Raw genomic sequence first — 18,339 nt, 5'->3', positions numbered from 1 at the left:
GATATTGGTAATATATATAAGTATTGTATGCATAAATAATACGTAATGAAAATAACTTTTACTTATCTTTCAAATTTGAAACTTTTCCATTTTTTGTTACGTTTCCTACACACGGGATAACTATAACCCCAACACACACTTTTGACGCTCCTACTTCTGTTGTTTTCAGAACATTGACAACGCCCAAAGAGGAATAAGTAAAGCACAATTCAAACTTTTTTCCCTCCTTAATCCCAGCGTCCCCTTGCTAAATATAATACTTTTAAGTAGCAGGCATTTCAAAATCGACTGTGGTTACCGTAATTCCATGTGTAGGCAGAGGGTTAATTTTTATAATATGTAGTAGAATATGCTATCAAAATAAGAAATACATACTGCGCGATTATTTTCTCTCCAGCGTGATACCGCAGTATTATCATGAATATTCATTGCTACCAGTTTTGCATCTTGAACCATTGGAGCAACGCCTAGATATAATAGAATAATATATACAATATAATAATTAATATAAAATATAATAATTAATAATTAAATAATAATTACAAAAAATTGTAAATAATACTTTTTTTAAATTTTATATTAAGTTTTACCGATTTTAAATTCAAACTTTTTTTATTTTCTCTCACATTGATTGGATTCTCCAAAATCAAATCAACGTATGTTTAATATTAACTTTTTATTTCTGAAATATATTCCTCATTATTTTCCCAATGTCTGTGTTCATCAAAATATAAATTAATTGATTATCATTAATAAAGTTCTTATCATGAAGGTTAGGCAACCCAAAAACATAGAAAATTTTGAAAAAATGTGTGCAAATAATTTTTTTCTAACATAAAACATTTTTTATTTCTGCAAAGTTACATTTTGAGGGTGTAAAACACCTCTTTAAAAAAATTGGTTTTTTCCTTTTCAAGCAAATATCTTCGAAACTATAAAAAATAGAAAAAAATTTTTTAAACAAAAGTTAAACGATTTTTTTATTTTTAAAGTAGTCTCTTTACGTCGACCCAACTGGCCAGTTTATTAAACAATTAATAATTACACGACGTTTTGACCCTTGGTTCGGGTTCTTATCAAGTAAAATCTACAACAATTACATCCGTGTCAGGGAAATGGGAGGAATGCAATAGTCGTGGGCGTATAAAATAATATAAGAATAAAAATGAGTATCTTAGTCTACATAGAAATTGTGAGAATAATTTTAGTTATATTTGGCATTGTGCAAGGACCATGCTATGATGATGTGTGCAGGCATATCATAACACTGTGAGTAAATTCGCAAAGAAAAAAGACACGGATGTAATTGTTGTAGATTTCACTTGATAAGAACCCGAACCAAGGATCGAAACGTCGTGTAATTATTAATTGTTTAATAAACTGGCCAGTTGGGTCGACGTAAAGAGACTTTATTTATTTATTCACTGACAAAATATCTTCCAATTTTATTTTTTCATTTTTCTTCAACATATCGTTTTTCCAACTGTCAAAATAATTATACTTTTTAAATAATACCTAAAATCTATTCTATCTCGGTTTTACATCTATCTTTTAGAATAATAATCTAAAAGATCTTACCTTTCCAAAACTGTTGGGTTTTTTAAAATTAATTAAAAATTGACGAAAATACGATGGATTTTCAAAAAGAAGTCATTTTTGTGATTTTTTTCTAACCTTATTTTGTTTAAATTAATGTTTCACGTGTTTAATGATAATTAATATTATTGGGGATTACACCATCGTTTTCATCAAAAAGACGGAGAAATTCATGTAGCACAATGATTGATTTCAGTTCATCTGTTCAATGCAGTACATTTTGAAAGAAATAGGATACATTTTTAATCCAGTAAAACGTTTGAAGTCGAAAAATATAGGTATACCGTTCTAGGGTTAACAATACTCAAACATTATCTTGAAAATGACATATATTTTTTATTTTTTCACAAACAAAGCAAGAACAAATCTTTTCATAAATTATTCCATATGCTATTTTGAATATATAAAAATCAGTAAAAAATTGTAAAACTTTATATTTATTTATAAAAATATAAATTAACACGTTTCATTCTTCTGACTACATCTGTTGAAAAGATCTATACCAAATAAGTGCAAAAATATGAAGTATTCATAAATCATCACAAAGTGTTAAGTTGCGTACGATCTTCGAAGTCAAGCAACATTGTGGGTGGCTGACAGTTGGATGGGTGACCGTTTTTCGGGTGAACAAATTAAGCATGCTCTAAAATGTAGGTAGGTGCACTACTTGACCGACAATTCGTTTCTAAGCATCCCTCGCAGAATAAAGGCGGCGTTAGATATTTATCGACATAATATGTAAATTTTACAAAGAGCATTGTAAGAATGTTGTCTTAGAATTTTACAATCTATTTGATAATTTTTATTATGTAATATATAAAATGTTGTATATTTCACAAATTCCTATCATTATCAATAATATTTAGTAGGTTGCCTAGTTGTCCCACTCCCATTATCAAACATGTTAAAATTTGTAGTGAATTTTACAGTAAAATATAACAAAAAATTCTCTCCGTGTATATAAGTATACGTACTATTTTGAAGAACATCAGTAGCATGATTTACTCGTTGTATAAAGGCAGGATCTTCGCTGTTGTCACTTTCTTGTTTCGCTACGAGTATGACTCGATTCGCAAGACGTGCGATAGACGCTGTGTTATCGACCATCTTTTGCGGTAGAGCTTTAGCAATCGCTTCCTCGCAAAGAAACGTATGCTTCTGCATCTGTTCTTCGGACGTTCTGATAAAATCGCCGCTATTGGTCGCCTCGTCGCACAATGCTCGTGTCCGTTGCATCGTCTCTGCGTACTGCTGCCGCAAATTTTCGAAATGCTCATCCGCGGCTTTACTATCTGGATAAGTCATACGAATTCTTCCGGCATTGATCAGTTGCGGTGTCAAGGATTCCACTTGCGAAGCACTAGCGGCTAAAGCTTCGGCTAACTTCTTATTTCCTCCACTTCCTAAAACAACACAAACAATTTAATTTTCTAGAAAAAGAGAAAAATAAAAAAAGATGTTTTTTTCCAACAAAAAAAAGACTATTTCTTATTTCATCCTTTACCAGAATAAAAATACACGTATTAATATCAGTCTGTGAATTAAATTTTATACCAAGAACGAAATAGTACAACGAAATTGTAGCAACAAGTGTGGAAAGTCGATTATTTTCTATGCGTTTATTCGCACAAATGAGCAATAGCCAATCCTCTCTAAAGTCCTTAAAAACAGAGAGATGCAAACTCGTTTCTACTTCCTGATTAATGTTTCTACTTTTTGACAGATCATTAAGTCGTCATATCACGCATATCCCGTGTAAGTTTACATTTGTTATTTTTAATGTAAGATTACATGCGAGGCGGCATTATTTCTATATAGTTTTAAGTAAATTCTTTGTGGTCTCTTTCGCAATTTAGACAATCTCTGGAGATACAGTGTAACTTTTGGATAATGTTTTGGTATTCAGATTTTTTGTATTTCTCTTTATTGATACTATAGTGGTTAAAACCACATATCGACTTCTAACCATGTTATTATTGATATGACTTCAACTTTTTTTACGCAGTCTTAATATAAAACAATGTCTAATCTGATGTCGTTGGTAATTTTGCGAAAATACGTTGCCGTATGCGTATCGCGCGCATACAAGTGTAGCAAACATGTAAAAAACAAGGTCAACGTGCAGAAAAGTATTTCTGCACGGCCATGTCACTTGAAAGAACACACCGTGAAATAATAAATTACTTGTGTAAGAAAACTGTTATGGGAAATCGGTAACTTTCTAAAGAAAAAAATGACACAAAAATTTCCACGCACACATAACAAAAAATAGTAGTACGTTGTGTAACAAATGCGGAAAGTCTCTTTCAACAAGAGTGCGTTTAACTGCGTGAGTGGGAAAAAGTCTGCACGTATTGCATAGTATTTTTTGTTAAAAGTATCGAAATGACACGAATTGACAGGTTAGCCAAGGCTAGATTCGTAAAAACAACAAAGCGTCAGCAACTTTTTGCGTGAAAAAGTGATACAAAAAAGATGACAAAAAATGTTTTTGTTGCATCGAAAATGGTATTTTTCGTGTTATTTTTTTTGCGCATAAAGTTGCTAAATCGTGCTGACATTATTAAACATTTTGTGATAAAAAACTTTCCAGCACGACTTTTATACAAATTTGAGCACTTTTTATACTTTTGTCTTCGTTACCACACTCGTATGCACGTCTTGCGACACGCATACAGTCACTTTTGCAGAACTGACGTATACTCTTGCAGAATTACCGACGCTTCGTCACTTTCGCGAATCTATCCTGTCAATTTTGCATCACACATCATATCATTATATCAAGATTGCGTAAAAGTCGAACATAGTGAGTGCAAAAATAAATACTAAAACATTCATAATACCTGAAACTCGTGAAAGTGACAACAAACTTATATCTCCAGACATCGTCCAAATAACAAAAGAAACGATAGAAAATCTGCTACAGAAATTAAAAGATATTTTGCGATAAATCATCCAAATGATTACATGAACTTTTTCTTAAATTAAAAAGCAAAGACTCTACTTTAAGAATCCCTAGGCGAAAGTTTGATTTGTTAAGTGTAACCTTTTCCGACAATAATTATAAGAGCTGTACGCATGGAATCGAAGTACGAAAAAATTTAGAGAGTTTTTTGTCTTCGATCTTCTTGGGCTACACAATGGTATAAATATTATGCGGGGATTTATTAATATCTACTTCTTGTTCAAGTAATTTTTAATCCAGATAAAAAATCATGGTCAAATTTTTGTATTACTTTCATATGCAGCATAGAACAATTTAACATTCAATTCTTTCATAATTTTTATATTATTTAAAAATACTAGAACAACACAGGCGCGCGCTATTTATTTTTTTACTTTTTAAAAATAACAATTGCAATAATAATTATCCTTTCTAAAAAAAGGCATGGCATCGATACTCGCATCTCTCGAAGTATTGTTGCCGCTTTTCCGCGATGCCGATTAAACGTGTGTGAAGTTAGCATCTCAAAGTTTAGCATCTCAAAAAATACTGCAGAATTACTTGCATCCAGTATAGTTCTACAGTTCTTGATAATTTTCAAAAATAGTTACATTGAATTACGTATTTTAAATATATTTTTATAAATGAAATGCTAACTTCCAAAATCACATAATAGCATCTCACCGTATTTCGAATATACGACCACAATATGTTTAAAAAATGTTTCAATTAATTATATCACCGGAACTCTTTAGAAACTTATTGTACGCGTCCAGAACTATATGAGAACTGCGTTAAAAAAAATAGAAATGTCGATATTCGACCAGCATCTCACGTCTACCCCTCAAAATTCAAGTTTTCCGGGCAAAATAATTGTTTAAATAATGTTTCAATTAATTATATCACCGGAACTTTTTAGAAAACTATTGTACGCGTCCGAAACTATATAAGAACTGCGTTAAAATAAATAGAACTGTCGATATTTGAACAGCATCTCACGTCTAGTCCTCAAAATTCAAGTTTTTTGGGCAAAATAATTGTTTAAAAAATGTTTCAATTAATTATATCACCGGAACTCTTTAGAAACTTATTGTACGCGTCCGAAAGTGTATGAGAACTGCGTTAGAATAAATAAAACTGTCGATATTCGATTAGCATTTCACGTCTAGCCCTCAAAATTCAAGTTTTTCGAGCAAAATAATTGTTTAAAAAATGTTTTAATTAATTATATCACCGGAACTTTTTAAAAAATTATTGCACGCGTCCGGAACTATATGAGAACTGCATTAAAATAAATAGAACTGTCGATATTCGATTAGCATCTCACGTCAAGCCCTCAAAATTCAAGTTTTTCGGGCAAAATAATTGTGTAAAAAATGTTTTAATTAATTAAATTACCAGAACTTTTTAGAAAACTATTGTACGCGTCCGGAACTATATGAGAACTGCGTTAAAATAAATAGAACTGTCGATATTTGAACAGCATTTCACGTTTAGTCCACAAAATTCAAGTTTTTCGGGCAAAATAATTGTTTAAAAATTGTTTTAATTAATTATATCATCGGAACTTTTTAAAAACTTATTGTACGCGTTCGGAACTATATGAAAACTGCGTTAAAATAAATAGATCTGTCGATATTCGATTAGCATTTCACGTCTAGCCTTCAAAATTCAAGTTTTCCGGGCAATATAATTGTTTGAAAAATGTTTTAATTAATTATATCACCGTAACTTTTTAGAAAACTATTGTACGCGTCCGGAACTATATGAGAACTGCGTTAAAGTAAATACAACTGTCGATATTTGAACAGCATTTCACATTTAGCCCTTAAAATTCAAGTTTTTCGGGCAAAATAATTGTTTAAACAATGTTTTAAATAATTGTATCACCAGAACTCTTTAGAAAATTATTGTACGCGTCCGGAACTATATGAAAATTGCGTTAAAATAAATAAAACTGTCGATATTCGATTAGCATTTCACGTCTAGCCCTCAAAATTCAAGTTTTCCGGGCAAAATAATTGTTTAAAAAATATTTTTATTAATTATATCATCGGAACTTTTTATAAACTTATTGTACGCATCCGGAACTATATCAGAACTGCGTTAAAATAAATACAACTGTCGATATTCGATTAGCATCTCACGTCTAGCCTTCAAAATTCAAGTTTTTCGGGCAAAATAATGGTTAAAAAAATGTTCTAATTAATTATATCACCGTAACTTTTTAGAAAACTATTGTACGCGTCCGGAACTATATGAGAACTGCGTTAAAGTAAATGCAACTGTCGATATTTGAACAGCATTTCACATTTAGCCCTCAAAATTCAAGTTTTTCGGGCAAAATAATTGTTTAAACAATGTTTTAATTAATTATATCACCGTAACTTCTTAGAAAACTATTGTACGCGTCCGGAACTATATGAGAACTGCGTTAAAGTAAATTCAATTGTCGATATTTGAACAGCATTTCACATTTAGCCCTCAAAATTCAAGTTTTTCGGACAAAATAATTGTTTAAACAATGTTTTAATTATTCATATCACCGGAACTCTTTAGAAAATTATTGTACGCGTCCAGAACTATATGAAAATTGCGTTATAATAAATAAATCTGTCTATATTCAATTAGCACTTCACGTCTAGCCTTCAAAATTCAAGTTTTCCGGGCAAAATAATTGTTTAAAAAATGTTCTAATTAATTATATCACCGTAACTTTTCAGAAAACTATTGTACGCGTCCGGAACTATATGAGAACTGCGTTAAAGTAAATGCAATTGTCGATATTTGAACAGCATTTCACATTTAGCCCTCAAAATTCAAGTTTTTCGGACAAAATAATTGTTTAAACAATGTTTTAATTATTCATATCACCGGAACTCTTTAGAAAATTATTGTACGCGTCCAGAACTATATGAAAATTGCGTTATAATAAATAAATCTGTCTATATTCAATTAGCACTTCACGTCTAGCCTTCAAAATTCAAGTTTTTCGGGCAAAATAATTGTTTAAAAAATGTTTTAATTAATTATATCACCGTAACTTTTTAGAAAACTATTGTACGCATCCGGAACTATATGAGAACTGCGTTAAAGTAAATACAACTGTCGATATTTGAACAGCATCTCACGCCCTCAAAATTCAAGTTTTCCAGGCAAAATAATTGTTTAAAAAATGTTTCAATTAATTATATCACCGGAACTCCTTAGAAACTTATTGTACGCGTCCGGAACTATATGAGAACTGCGTTAAAATAATTAAAACTGTCGATATTCGATTAGCATTTCACGTCTAGCCCTCAAAATTCAAGTTTTCCGAGCAAAATAATTGTTTACGAGATGCTAAACTTTGAGATGCTAACTTCACACACGTTTAATCGGCATCGCGGAAAAACGACAACAATACTTCGAGAGATGCGAGTATCGATGCCATGCGCTTTTTTAGAAAGGATACATACGCACATAGATACCTTTATTCTAATAAAATAATTATAAATTTTTCGTATTACGTACCGCCAGCTGCAACCATTCTAGCAGTCTTCGCCGCTCTGTTTGAAAATGTCTGCAGCACGCACGTCTTGTCATTGAAGTTTTGATCCCGTCCAGGCGTGCCCACGGGAGTTAAAACAGCGTCCGTAAATTGTTTTAAAGGTGTAGTGATATCAATAAAGTCCTCGACAACGCGAGACACAACAGCCTGTTGTATTCTGTTCTTTAACTCGTAGAGCTTGTGAGATAGCTGCCGTGCAATGTCCTGAGCCCGTGGGGTGTTGCCTTGGCCATGGGCGCAGAGGTCAGCGAGCTGATGAGACAAGTTATCTACTTCGTCGCACAATTGTAAAATCTCCGCTTTGTGTATACCTGGCAAGCCCTCGGCTACCTATTTTCCAAAACAAAGTTTATTAAAGTTAACAAAGAAAAAATTTTTTCAGATAAATAATTAATACATAGAGCGCAAGCATCGCAATTTTTCTCTCGATAAAATTTTTGATAATTTAGACAGTAGCTTGTTAATGTGCATATGTATTCATGTATATAAATATATACATGTAATATATATACATATACAGCGTCATTCAGAACAACATTCGGTCCGTAAAATGACGCATTCCTGACGCAATTCTAAGACAATTTTTCCTTTACCAAAATTTTATTTGAAGCGTAGTTTTTGAGTTATAAGCCAAAATAGTTAACAAATTACGCGTCGAGTACAGAAGGCAGGCAGGAGCGGTGCGCCACGAGCGTAACGCGGGCGCGGCTGACTATCCGCGTCAGCTGACGGGTGATTACCACCCCCTAAGTCGCTAACTATTTTATCTTATAACATAAAATTATGCTTTAAATAAAATTTTGGTAAAGAATTAAAAGATTGTCTTGGAATTATTAGGAATACGCGTTTCTTAAAATCACTGTAACAACCAAAAGTTGTTCCGAATCGCCGGCCATCGGACGCTGCAACCAGCTGATTGCTACACGTGACGTGTGTGTATGCCGTGTTTGTGTAAAAGGGGGAGAGAGAGAGAGAGAGAGGGAGAGAGAGAGAGAGAGAAAGAAAGAGAGAGAGAGAGAGAAAGAGAGAGGGGGTGGTGGTGGTGGGGTGGGAAAAACGTTTATACACACGCACGCATACACTTTCTTTCTCTCTCTCTCTCTTTCTCTCTCTCTCTCTCTCTCTCTCTCTCTCTCTCTCTCTCTCTCTCTCTCTCTCTCTCTCTCTCTCTCTCTCTCTCACACATAAACCCGGCATACACACGTCGCGTGTAGCAATCAGCTGGTTGCAGCGTCCGACGGCCGGCGATCCGGAACAACTTTTGGTTGTTACAGTGATTTTAAGAAACGCGTATTCCTAACATAATTCCAAGATAATCTTTTAATTCTTTACCAAAATTTTATTTAAAGCATAATTTTATGTTATAAGATAAAATAGTTAGCGACTTACGCGGTGGTAATCACCCGTCAGCTGACGCGGATAGTCAGCCGCGCCCGCGTTACGCTCGTGGCGCGCCGCCCCTGCCTGCCTTCTGTACTCGACGTGTAATTTGTTAACTATTTTGGCTTATAACTCAAAAACTACGCTTCAAATAAAATTTTGGTAAAGGAAAAATCGTCTTAGAATTGCGTCAGGAATGCATCATTTTACGGACCGAATGTTGTTCTGAATGATCCTGTATATACAAGAATGCAATTAATGTGACTCGGATATTGACATATCTTTTTTAACTTTGTGAAGTTTTTTATAAGTTATTTTTTTGCAAGAATGCAATTAATGTGACTCGGATATTACTTTACTATCTGTCAGTTTCTGCTTTATTATATGTTATTACTTATATTCCCATTTTTCAAATAATTTTTGAATGCGTTTATATGCTTGACATCTTTTTTAACTTTGTGAAGTTTTTCATAGGTTATTTTTTTATTATTTTATTCGTACAAATAATTTTTATATTGTATAACATTGATGGGTCATTTTAAGTCGGGCGTTTTAAGCCGGGCACGCCAAGTTTTTGCTTTACTATAATCCCGTTGGTTGATTTTAATCATTTAATCATCAAGCCCGTAATTTTTATTTTAGTTTTATAAAATTATATGTAGGCACATTGTGAAGCCCCTTAAACGACAAACTGGCTTTGCGTGTGTGTGTACATGTGAATAAGAAAAATAATCCAAGTGAGTTTTTTCGCGCAAGAGATTACGAGATCTCAGAAATGAGTGTACCAATTTTACTCGGAGTGGTCGCAATCGAAAGCTCACATCAATATTATATAACAAAATTGCCATTAGATTTTTGATTATGATTTTAGTTTCCGAGATATTTTAACTGAAAGTGAATTTGACAGCTAAATTCCAAATAAAGCTTAGTAGCGGCGTGATATTTGAGCAGTGAAGTTTGCGTCATTTGCATCATGCAGCAGGATTCTTTATGTACTTGGCATCGCGTCGCTACCGTGTCGCTTGATAATCTTTAAACTTCTCTTTTAGCGACCATATTTAATTTCTTGAGAAGTATAGATGAAAACTATATAGCCTTGGAAATCAAAACAGTAATAAAAAATACTTCTAAAATAGTATTTTTAAAACAAATTATCGAATCAATTGTAAAAGCAGGAGACATAAGTGTCCACAGATCGTGGTCGATTGGGCGATAATGAGTTAAATTACATTTCCAGTATATTTTTACTTTTTATTAAAATTATTGTTGATCCAGTATTACTTTCAAACACAATATAGAATAATCTATTTTCGTAATGCTTCTCAATGCAATTTTTTTCATGTTTTCTTAATTTAAAAATATATATAATATACGTCCTCAACAAATTTTTGTTTATAAAATAGCAGAATTTAAAAGCTCTGCTAAACTCAATATGCTAAACTCAATTTAAAAGTTCTGTTAGTTCTCAATTTTTCAAATCAATTAGACATACTGTTATCACAGTCAAATTGTTGTATAAAATTCGCGATGCTTGGAATACTCCATGTAATTCTTAGTAATAACATTAATAATAAATATTATATGTTGGAAAAATAACAAAATGTATTTACAGACTCACATTTGCTATAGGTTGCTCATTCTTTCTATGTGCAGCATTGAAGATATTAAGTATTATAGAGTAAATATGACTGATTTGAAATACCATATAAAAAAACAATAATATACAAATGTGCTACTATATTTGTATCATGTATGCAATAAGTATTTAATTTAATAATCGACCGAAAAGATTGCTACGACAGGAGATGATTACATCATACCTTTTTTCCCTCGTGTATTATTAAAGCTATAGCCCTTTTACCGAGTCCCTTGTCATCGTTCTGTGGATTCAGAAGCCATTTATTCGCTTGTTCTAGTCGACCTGCTACCGTGTGTGCCGTTTGTGTAGTTCCCGATTTATCGGCTGCTACCAAAGCAGTCGCTATCAAGCCACGGAGTTCATTCAATTTCTCTTTAATACTGCGTGCTAAGCCTTCCGCTTGGGGTGTAGTGCCTTTGTAGAGATACGTATACGATTATTTAAACTAAACACATATATGTAACTTTCTTATAATAAGAATCGACATAATGTAAAATTCTAGACGCAAAGTATAAGTTACCTTTTTCGTTTTGACGCAATTCGCAAAGAGCGTCAGTCATAGTCATAATTTGAGAGGCCAATTTAGATATGGGTTCTGCTTGCGACGGAGGCAAGTAACGTTCCGCCAAACGTAATGCTTGTTCTATTATTTGGCGCAGACTTTTCTCACCAACGCCACCCCTTAGCGCCAACCCGTCATCCAGCCAATCGTAAGCCGCTCGTATCCTAGATTCTATAGCGCTTTGAGCTTTCTTCAGTACCTATATAATAAAATTAAAAATATAACATTTTTATCCTTTATTATTTAAGTCTTAAGACTGCCAATCAACCCAAGCACAAAACTTACAGTTAATTGATCAGCATCCCATTCTTCTTCGTCGTATGTCGTCAATTGTAACACTCGAATAATCTCATTCAACTCGTCAGACATTCTCCCAGATAAATAATTGCGATTTTCTGCTGCCTCATCTGCACCCTTCCCACCTTGAGAAATAATGTGGATAAAAATCTTCATGGAACAAATTAGAATTGGAGCGAGAGTTTTCACCTGCAAGCAGTTACTAACTTGAGTCTTTAAGCATATACTTCACATTTCGCATTACTGTAGCATTAATTTACATAATAAAATTATTTATACACAAATTGAGTAACAAATTAATCTAAATATAGTTTTCTAATATTCACCTGCTCTAAGCAGCGCACCAATATCTCCCGATGTACTTGATGCGTTAATTCTTTTTCACGAGCACTCACTTCTCTCGATACTTTGCTAAGGCAAGGACTTAAATTTTTAAGAAAATGTACTAGATCTTCCATTGTTTCGATTACTTCGGTAACAGCCAAATAATCTAATACACGTTTGCATTCTCGTATGATCTTTCGCACCTCGCTTTCGTCAAAACAAAGAAGTAAGGAACTGGTGCCTTGTAAAATGCCGCGTGAGCCTTCTATAAGCTTTTTTCTAAAAAGGAATAAAAACAAAGATGGCATAAGCTAATGATATTTGATAATTCAGTTTCTAAAAATTTTATAAAGTTTCACCTAGCAGGTCCGGAATATGGATCTTCTTTCAACATAGCCGATGCTTCTTCCAGAAGACGAGAAGCACCTTCAACACGTTGCAATGCTGTTGGCATGTCTTGCTTAAGTAAAGCATCATCAGATGAATTTATTGTTTCTTTTCCAACCTACAAATTAAAATAAATATAGTAAGACACAATTTAATAAAATGAGAAATTAAGATTCTAGATATATTTAAAAAATATGTATAATTATTTAAATATTATATATAAAATATTTTATATAAAATAATATCAAATAATAAAATGTAATATATTTAAAACATATTTTCAATATTTAAATATTTATATTTAATTAAATTATATATTTCAGTAATGAACACTTACTTTCACAAGATTGGTAACAGCCATACTAACAGCCTGTACAGGCCTTTCCAAGTCAGGCATTGCATTTCCATCTTCAGCTTCTTCATGCAAGATAACAAGTCTCGATACCTACAACAAACAATATTTATCAAAGTTTTGAGAATAAACATTCGTTCAAATAATTTACAGATACAAATTTATTAGGCTAGATTCGGGGAGACGCTATTAGCGCTAAAAGTATCATTATATCTTTGTTGCTCAGGGAATGTCAAAGATAAAGCACGTTCACAGCGCCAAAGTGTGCTCTCCAAACCCAACATTAGTTTTATAAATAATATTATTGTAAATAAATTTGTATAAAATTGCATATATATGTATGTGTGTATGCAGAGATGGGAAAATTACTTTGAGAAAAAGAGAGAATACACACGCATGCATATATATGTACATACATGCTTATATGTATATACATATGTATATGTAGACATTACTGGTCCAGAATTTTTTTCTTAATATTTAACTCGTGTAACTCAATTGTTAAGGTTGGGTGCTCACATACACGAGTAAAGTACCTTAAAAAAATTAATTATTGCTGCATTGCCTTCGGTATAAAAATGATTGCTTATTTACCTGCTTTTAAAATATCCATAAAAATAATTGTTTAATAATCTGCACTTAAAATATTCTGGTTACAATTTTTTTTTCTCAATATCTAATTTGTGTAACTCAATTGTTAAGTTGGAAGTGCTGACGCGCAGACAAAAAATTCGGGACCAGAATATTTTAAGAGCAAGTAAATAGACAATTATTTTGATACCAAAGTCGATGCAGCAATTAATTTTGTTAAGATACTTTACTCTTGTGAGTGTGGCAACACAGTCACCTTAACAATTGAGTTGCAAAAGTTAAATATTGAACAAAAAATTCAAGACCAGAATATTTTTAAAACAGATAAAGTGATAATCAGTCTGATATCAAGGTCAATGCAGCAACTAAATAACTAATTTTTTGAGAGTATTTTATTCTTATATTTTTGTAAATTTTAAGAATTTTTTAAGTTATTTTGCAAGTTTAAAATTTTAATTGTATATTTTACGAGTATTTGATCGAAGAAGTACTTTCAAGCTTGTCGTATATCGTTAGCTTTATATTTTTAACCATTTTCGCTTATTATACCGTTACAGTACGACGGTTCTGAGTACCAGTACTTTGATAACCATTCAATATTTTAAATATATATTTATAATATCTTAAAGCACAAAATGGCTAGAAAATTCTGGTTTTTTGTTTATGCTTTTTCTTATTAGTGGAGGTACTAGCATCACGTGAATCTAACACTCCTCCCTCCTTTTAATTTTTTGCAAATGAGTGGCAGGAGCAAAAAATTCGAGACTAGAGCAAAAAATTAGCAGATAATTAGCAGAAAATTATGCCGTATGTCCAAACTTTTTTTTGAGGGGGGATGCTAGGTTCACTAAGATAAAAACCTAGTTTCACTAAGATAAAAACGTTTCAGTCCAAGTTTGTAGAATATTAAGAAAATATAATGAAGATATGGACTTGACTTTGAATGACATCGACAAGATTAACTCAATCTCAATTTTTAATTTGAAACAGGTTTTAAAATTGTTTTAAGACTCTCCATATGTATTATAAAAAGAAATGAGATAGCTGACATTACAAAATGAGTGAATCACAACAAAATTACCCTTAAAAAAAAAAGATACAAAAAAGAACCGTAGACAAGTATACGCGCGCAAAAACGCTCTCAAAAATGTATTCTTGTACAAAACAACTTAGATTTGATACTACAAAATGAAAGTATTAAGTTTTTTTTCTACAAAAGTAACGGTACAAAGAAAATGCGCCAACTATAAAAATTGATGTTTGTACGAATTACAACATCTACTTTTTTATTATATATATTTATTATTATACTTGGCGCTTTTTTCTACCTTTTTTTAAAAAAGATTCATAAAACATTAAATTATATATTTTATATATTTTAAAATTAGATTTTTTATAATAAAAAATTATTATTATAAACAATAAACATTTTTATTTTCATTTTGTATATACATAAGCACAGAAATTATACAAGAAAAAAACATGTATGCATATATTCATATACTAGTTGTGTGTATAAATTAGTTAAAAAATTTAATAACTTAAGTTATTAAATATTAGTTAAAAAATTAATAATTTTATTATAAGTTATTTTTCATTACATAAACATTATTTATATTTATTTTAAATAAACAGTAACATTAATTTTTTCCTAATTTAAAAATTTATCTGTCCAAAAGGAAAAATTATAAAAATATATATATTCCCACATAAAAAACAATATTTCTTTGTTACTCCATATAAATTTAATTTAGAAATAAAATATTAAATATATTTGATAATCTATTATATTTATAATATCTATTATATCTATTATATTGATAATATCTATATCTATTATTATATTGATAATATAATTGTTTTAATTAAACTTTAATAAATCATAACTTTCTAATTTAATATAAATAATGCTTTTCAAAATTAATTTAACTTAAATTAATTGAATCTTAATCTAATTTTTAGCTAATTTTTAAGTTAACTTTTTAAGTTAGTTTATGTAACTTTTAATGTAATTAAATTGATTCATTTAATTTGATTAAACCATTATGTATGTTCTTTTTAGTAGACACATATTTAATTTCAGGTATTATCAAAACATGAAATGAGTTGGTTTATTAATATTCTAATATGCAAACGCGTGGGATGATATAACACTGTGTGCCACCAACATGTCCTTATTTGGACAGGTGGAATTAGTAATACACAGGGAAAATTTTCTTCTCGGTCAGAGAGATTAAGTTTCTTTTAGAAATTGTGCAATCCATCTGAAAGATGGATATAGTAGCCTTGTTCTATATATAGGATATGATGTCATAGTTTTATAAAAAGCATTTTAGACGAGACAACAGGATTATGCTTTGTAAGCTCAACTTATGTCAAAATATATGAACGCATTACATAGCTGTCCTACACATTTGCCTTACTGAAAATTGTCATTTTTTCACCTACTGACATTAATGCAACTTTTACAATGAACAAGCAAGGAACATATTACGATGTTGCTGCAATAAGCATTAGTGTAAAGTGAGAAATGCAGGTCATATGGAAAATATTAGTCTGTCCTGCAGTTTATCCATTCAAAAATCATGTCATTTGTCTGAATCTTTTTTATTTGCAAGTTGTATTTTCGTAGTGCATCATTAACAGTCCTCGAAATTTCGAGAAAATTTTGGTAAATTGTACGAGAAACGAGATAACTCATTGGCGTCTCAATGATAGTGAGAACAAATAAGTCCTCACACTTTAATTACCTGCTGAGCTACTGGCTCGAGAATACTCTCGATAGTCTTGGTATGGAAGACAGGCATTTTGGCTAGATTCTCAAATATGATTTTACGACAAGAGAGAGAAAGAGAAATAAAGAGTTCTTTATACGAGATCTTACGCGACACGAGATCACAAGTGAACTCAACAAGATTTGCTAGGACAAGATTATATGACACCCATTCCGATTCTGTACGATCTGTTTTGAACCGTCCACCGCACACGGTTTTACCCAGTGTCAAGTGATCGAAGCGATCTCCAGATCTCCACTACTACGGATCCGGATCCGGACCGATCGCAGATTGCGGCCCCGGTGGCCCGGTAGCATACGGTCGCATGGGGAGGTGATAAAGACTAAGGGCAAGGACCAATCATATTAAAGAATAAGTAAGTGTTTAGTATATGATTGGTTTTTGCCCTTAGTCTTCATCCCTTCCCCATGCGACGATATGCTACCGGAGCCGGAATCTGAGCAATCTGCGATCGCTGGTCCAGACCATCGACATGTAGAATGGACTGCTTGACGCAGTGGAAAGGAAGCCGGGCGAATAGAGAGAGAGACAAGTGGTTTGTTTGCGTCTATGCCTGCGGTCCACTTAACGCTACAAATGTTTCGAAGCGTTTGATTGACTAATCGAAACAAAAATTTTTACGAATTGACCAATCAAAGAATGCTTCGAAACGTTTGTAGAGTCAAGTGGACCGTAGCCGCTATGCCCCGACATGCTCCTACTCACTTCAATGCACTCTAATAGGTTGGCATCATCGGATCAACCTATTAAGGGCCATCTACAATGGAGTGTTTTAGCCGTAACAGCACTAAAACTACGGCAATGCTGTCTAGAATAAAAACGACGTAGCAATAACATACAAGCCGGCCATCAAAGAAAGGCGACCAAAAACTAATCCCGAATGGCCCAACGCTCATCGTAAGCACGCAATGAATTGGCTCAATGTCTGTTGTAGGCTGTAAACAGTAAAGCAATATGAAATGGAGACATTTTCTACGACTACTGCTACGGCCTACGACTCTCCATTGTAGATGGCCCTTAAGGCTCCAGCAGACCAGCGCGATTCTGTTGCGCGCGACGCGCGATGTCCAATGAGCGACCGCCTTTCCATTCATCTCTGCATGCCCATTGGATATCGCGCGTCACGCGCGACGGAAATCGCGCTGGTCTGCCAGAGCCCTTAAGGTGCGTTCAGGGAGACACTATTAGCGCTATCAGCATTAGTTTATCCTTGTTCTACTTTAAGGCCCGGTTCCACAACTCACGGTTAAATTAACTGACCGATTATTCCATTGGAATTGACCAATCGTATTTGTCGTTAAGCAAAATTAACAAATACGATTGGTCAATTCCAATGGAATAATCGGCCAGTTAATTTTACCGTGAGTTGTGGAACCGGACCTTAATGAGTAATGAAGATGGACTGATGCTGGTAGTGCTAATAGCGTCTCCCTGAACGCACCCTTAGGGCTCCAGCAGACCAGCGCGATTTTGTCGCGCGCGACACGCGATGTCCAATGAGCGACCGCCTTTCCGCTCATCTCTGTACGCCCATTGGATATCGCGCGTCGCGCGAGACGGAAATCGCGCTGGTCTACCAGAGCCCTTATGACCTATGGCCTGGGCCCCGATTCTTGAATTCATTCGCAAGAGAAACGTATTTGCAAATTCTGTTCTTACAGAAAAGTTGAAAATTTATTGGCTATCGTATGGCTTTCAACCAATAAACTTGCAACTTTTCTGTTAGAGCGAGTATTTGCGCATACGTTTTCTTGCGAATGAATTCAAGAATCGAGCCCCTGTTCTTTTTAGCTGCACTGGTGCACTAGTGCAACAAGTTAAAGTGAGACAAATATATTTTTTCTCATTTTAACTTATTGCACCAGTGCAGCTAAAAAGAACAGGGGCTCGATTCTTGAATTCATTCACAAGAGAAACATATT

At 33.0% G+C, this 18,339-nt stretch overlaps 1 protein-coding gene across 15 annotated transcripts in view; it reads right to left on the bottom strand.

Annotated features, from left to right (window-relative positions):
* Positions 1 to 16,800, bottom strand: part of LOC105838585 (vinculin) — a 38,459-nt gene extending 21,659 nt beyond the window's left edge. For 7 of the 15 annotated variants that reach the window (XM_036289985.1, XM_036289986.1, XM_036289992.1 and 4 more), the window contains exons 1-11: positions 16,373 to 16,799; positions 13,017 to 13,124; positions 12,652 to 12,797; positions 12,295 to 12,571; positions 11,957 to 12,157; positions 11,630 to 11,870; positions 11,291 to 11,523; positions 11,089 to 11,109; positions 8,054 to 8,420; positions 2,571 to 2,999; positions 376 to 467 (exon numbers count right to left, since the gene is read on the bottom strand). In XM_036289985.1, the coding sequence (XP_036145878.1) occupies positions 376 to 467; positions 2,571 to 2,999; positions 8,054 to 8,420; positions 11,089 to 11,109; positions 11,291 to 11,523; positions 11,630 to 11,870; positions 11,957 to 12,157; positions 12,295 to 12,571; positions 12,652 to 12,797; positions 13,017 to 13,124; positions 16,373 to 16,429 (2,172 nt within the window). In that variant the 5' untranslated portion in view covers positions 16,430 to 16,799. Of the gene's footprint in view, positions 1 to 375; positions 468 to 2,570; positions 3,000 to 8,053; positions 8,421 to 11,088; positions 11,110 to 11,290; positions 11,524 to 11,629; positions 11,871 to 11,956; positions 12,158 to 12,294; positions 12,572 to 12,651; positions 12,798 to 13,016; positions 13,125 to 16,372 lie in introns of all 15 variants that reach the window. The other 8 variants (XM_036289987.1, XM_036289994.1, XM_036289995.1 and 5 more) reach the window with 5 other exon arrangements.
* Positions 16,801 to 18,339: the final 1,539 nt, after the last annotated feature.

Source organism: Monomorium pharaonis, chromosome 7 (assembly GCF_013373865.1).
Source record: "Monomorium pharaonis isolate MP-MQ-018 chromosome 7, ASM1337386v2, whole genome shotgun sequence".
Classification (NCBI taxonomy): Eukaryota; Metazoa; Arthropoda; class Insecta; order Hymenoptera; family Formicidae; genus Monomorium; species Monomorium pharaonis.
This window is presented reverse-complemented; position numbering and strand designations above follow the sequence as displayed.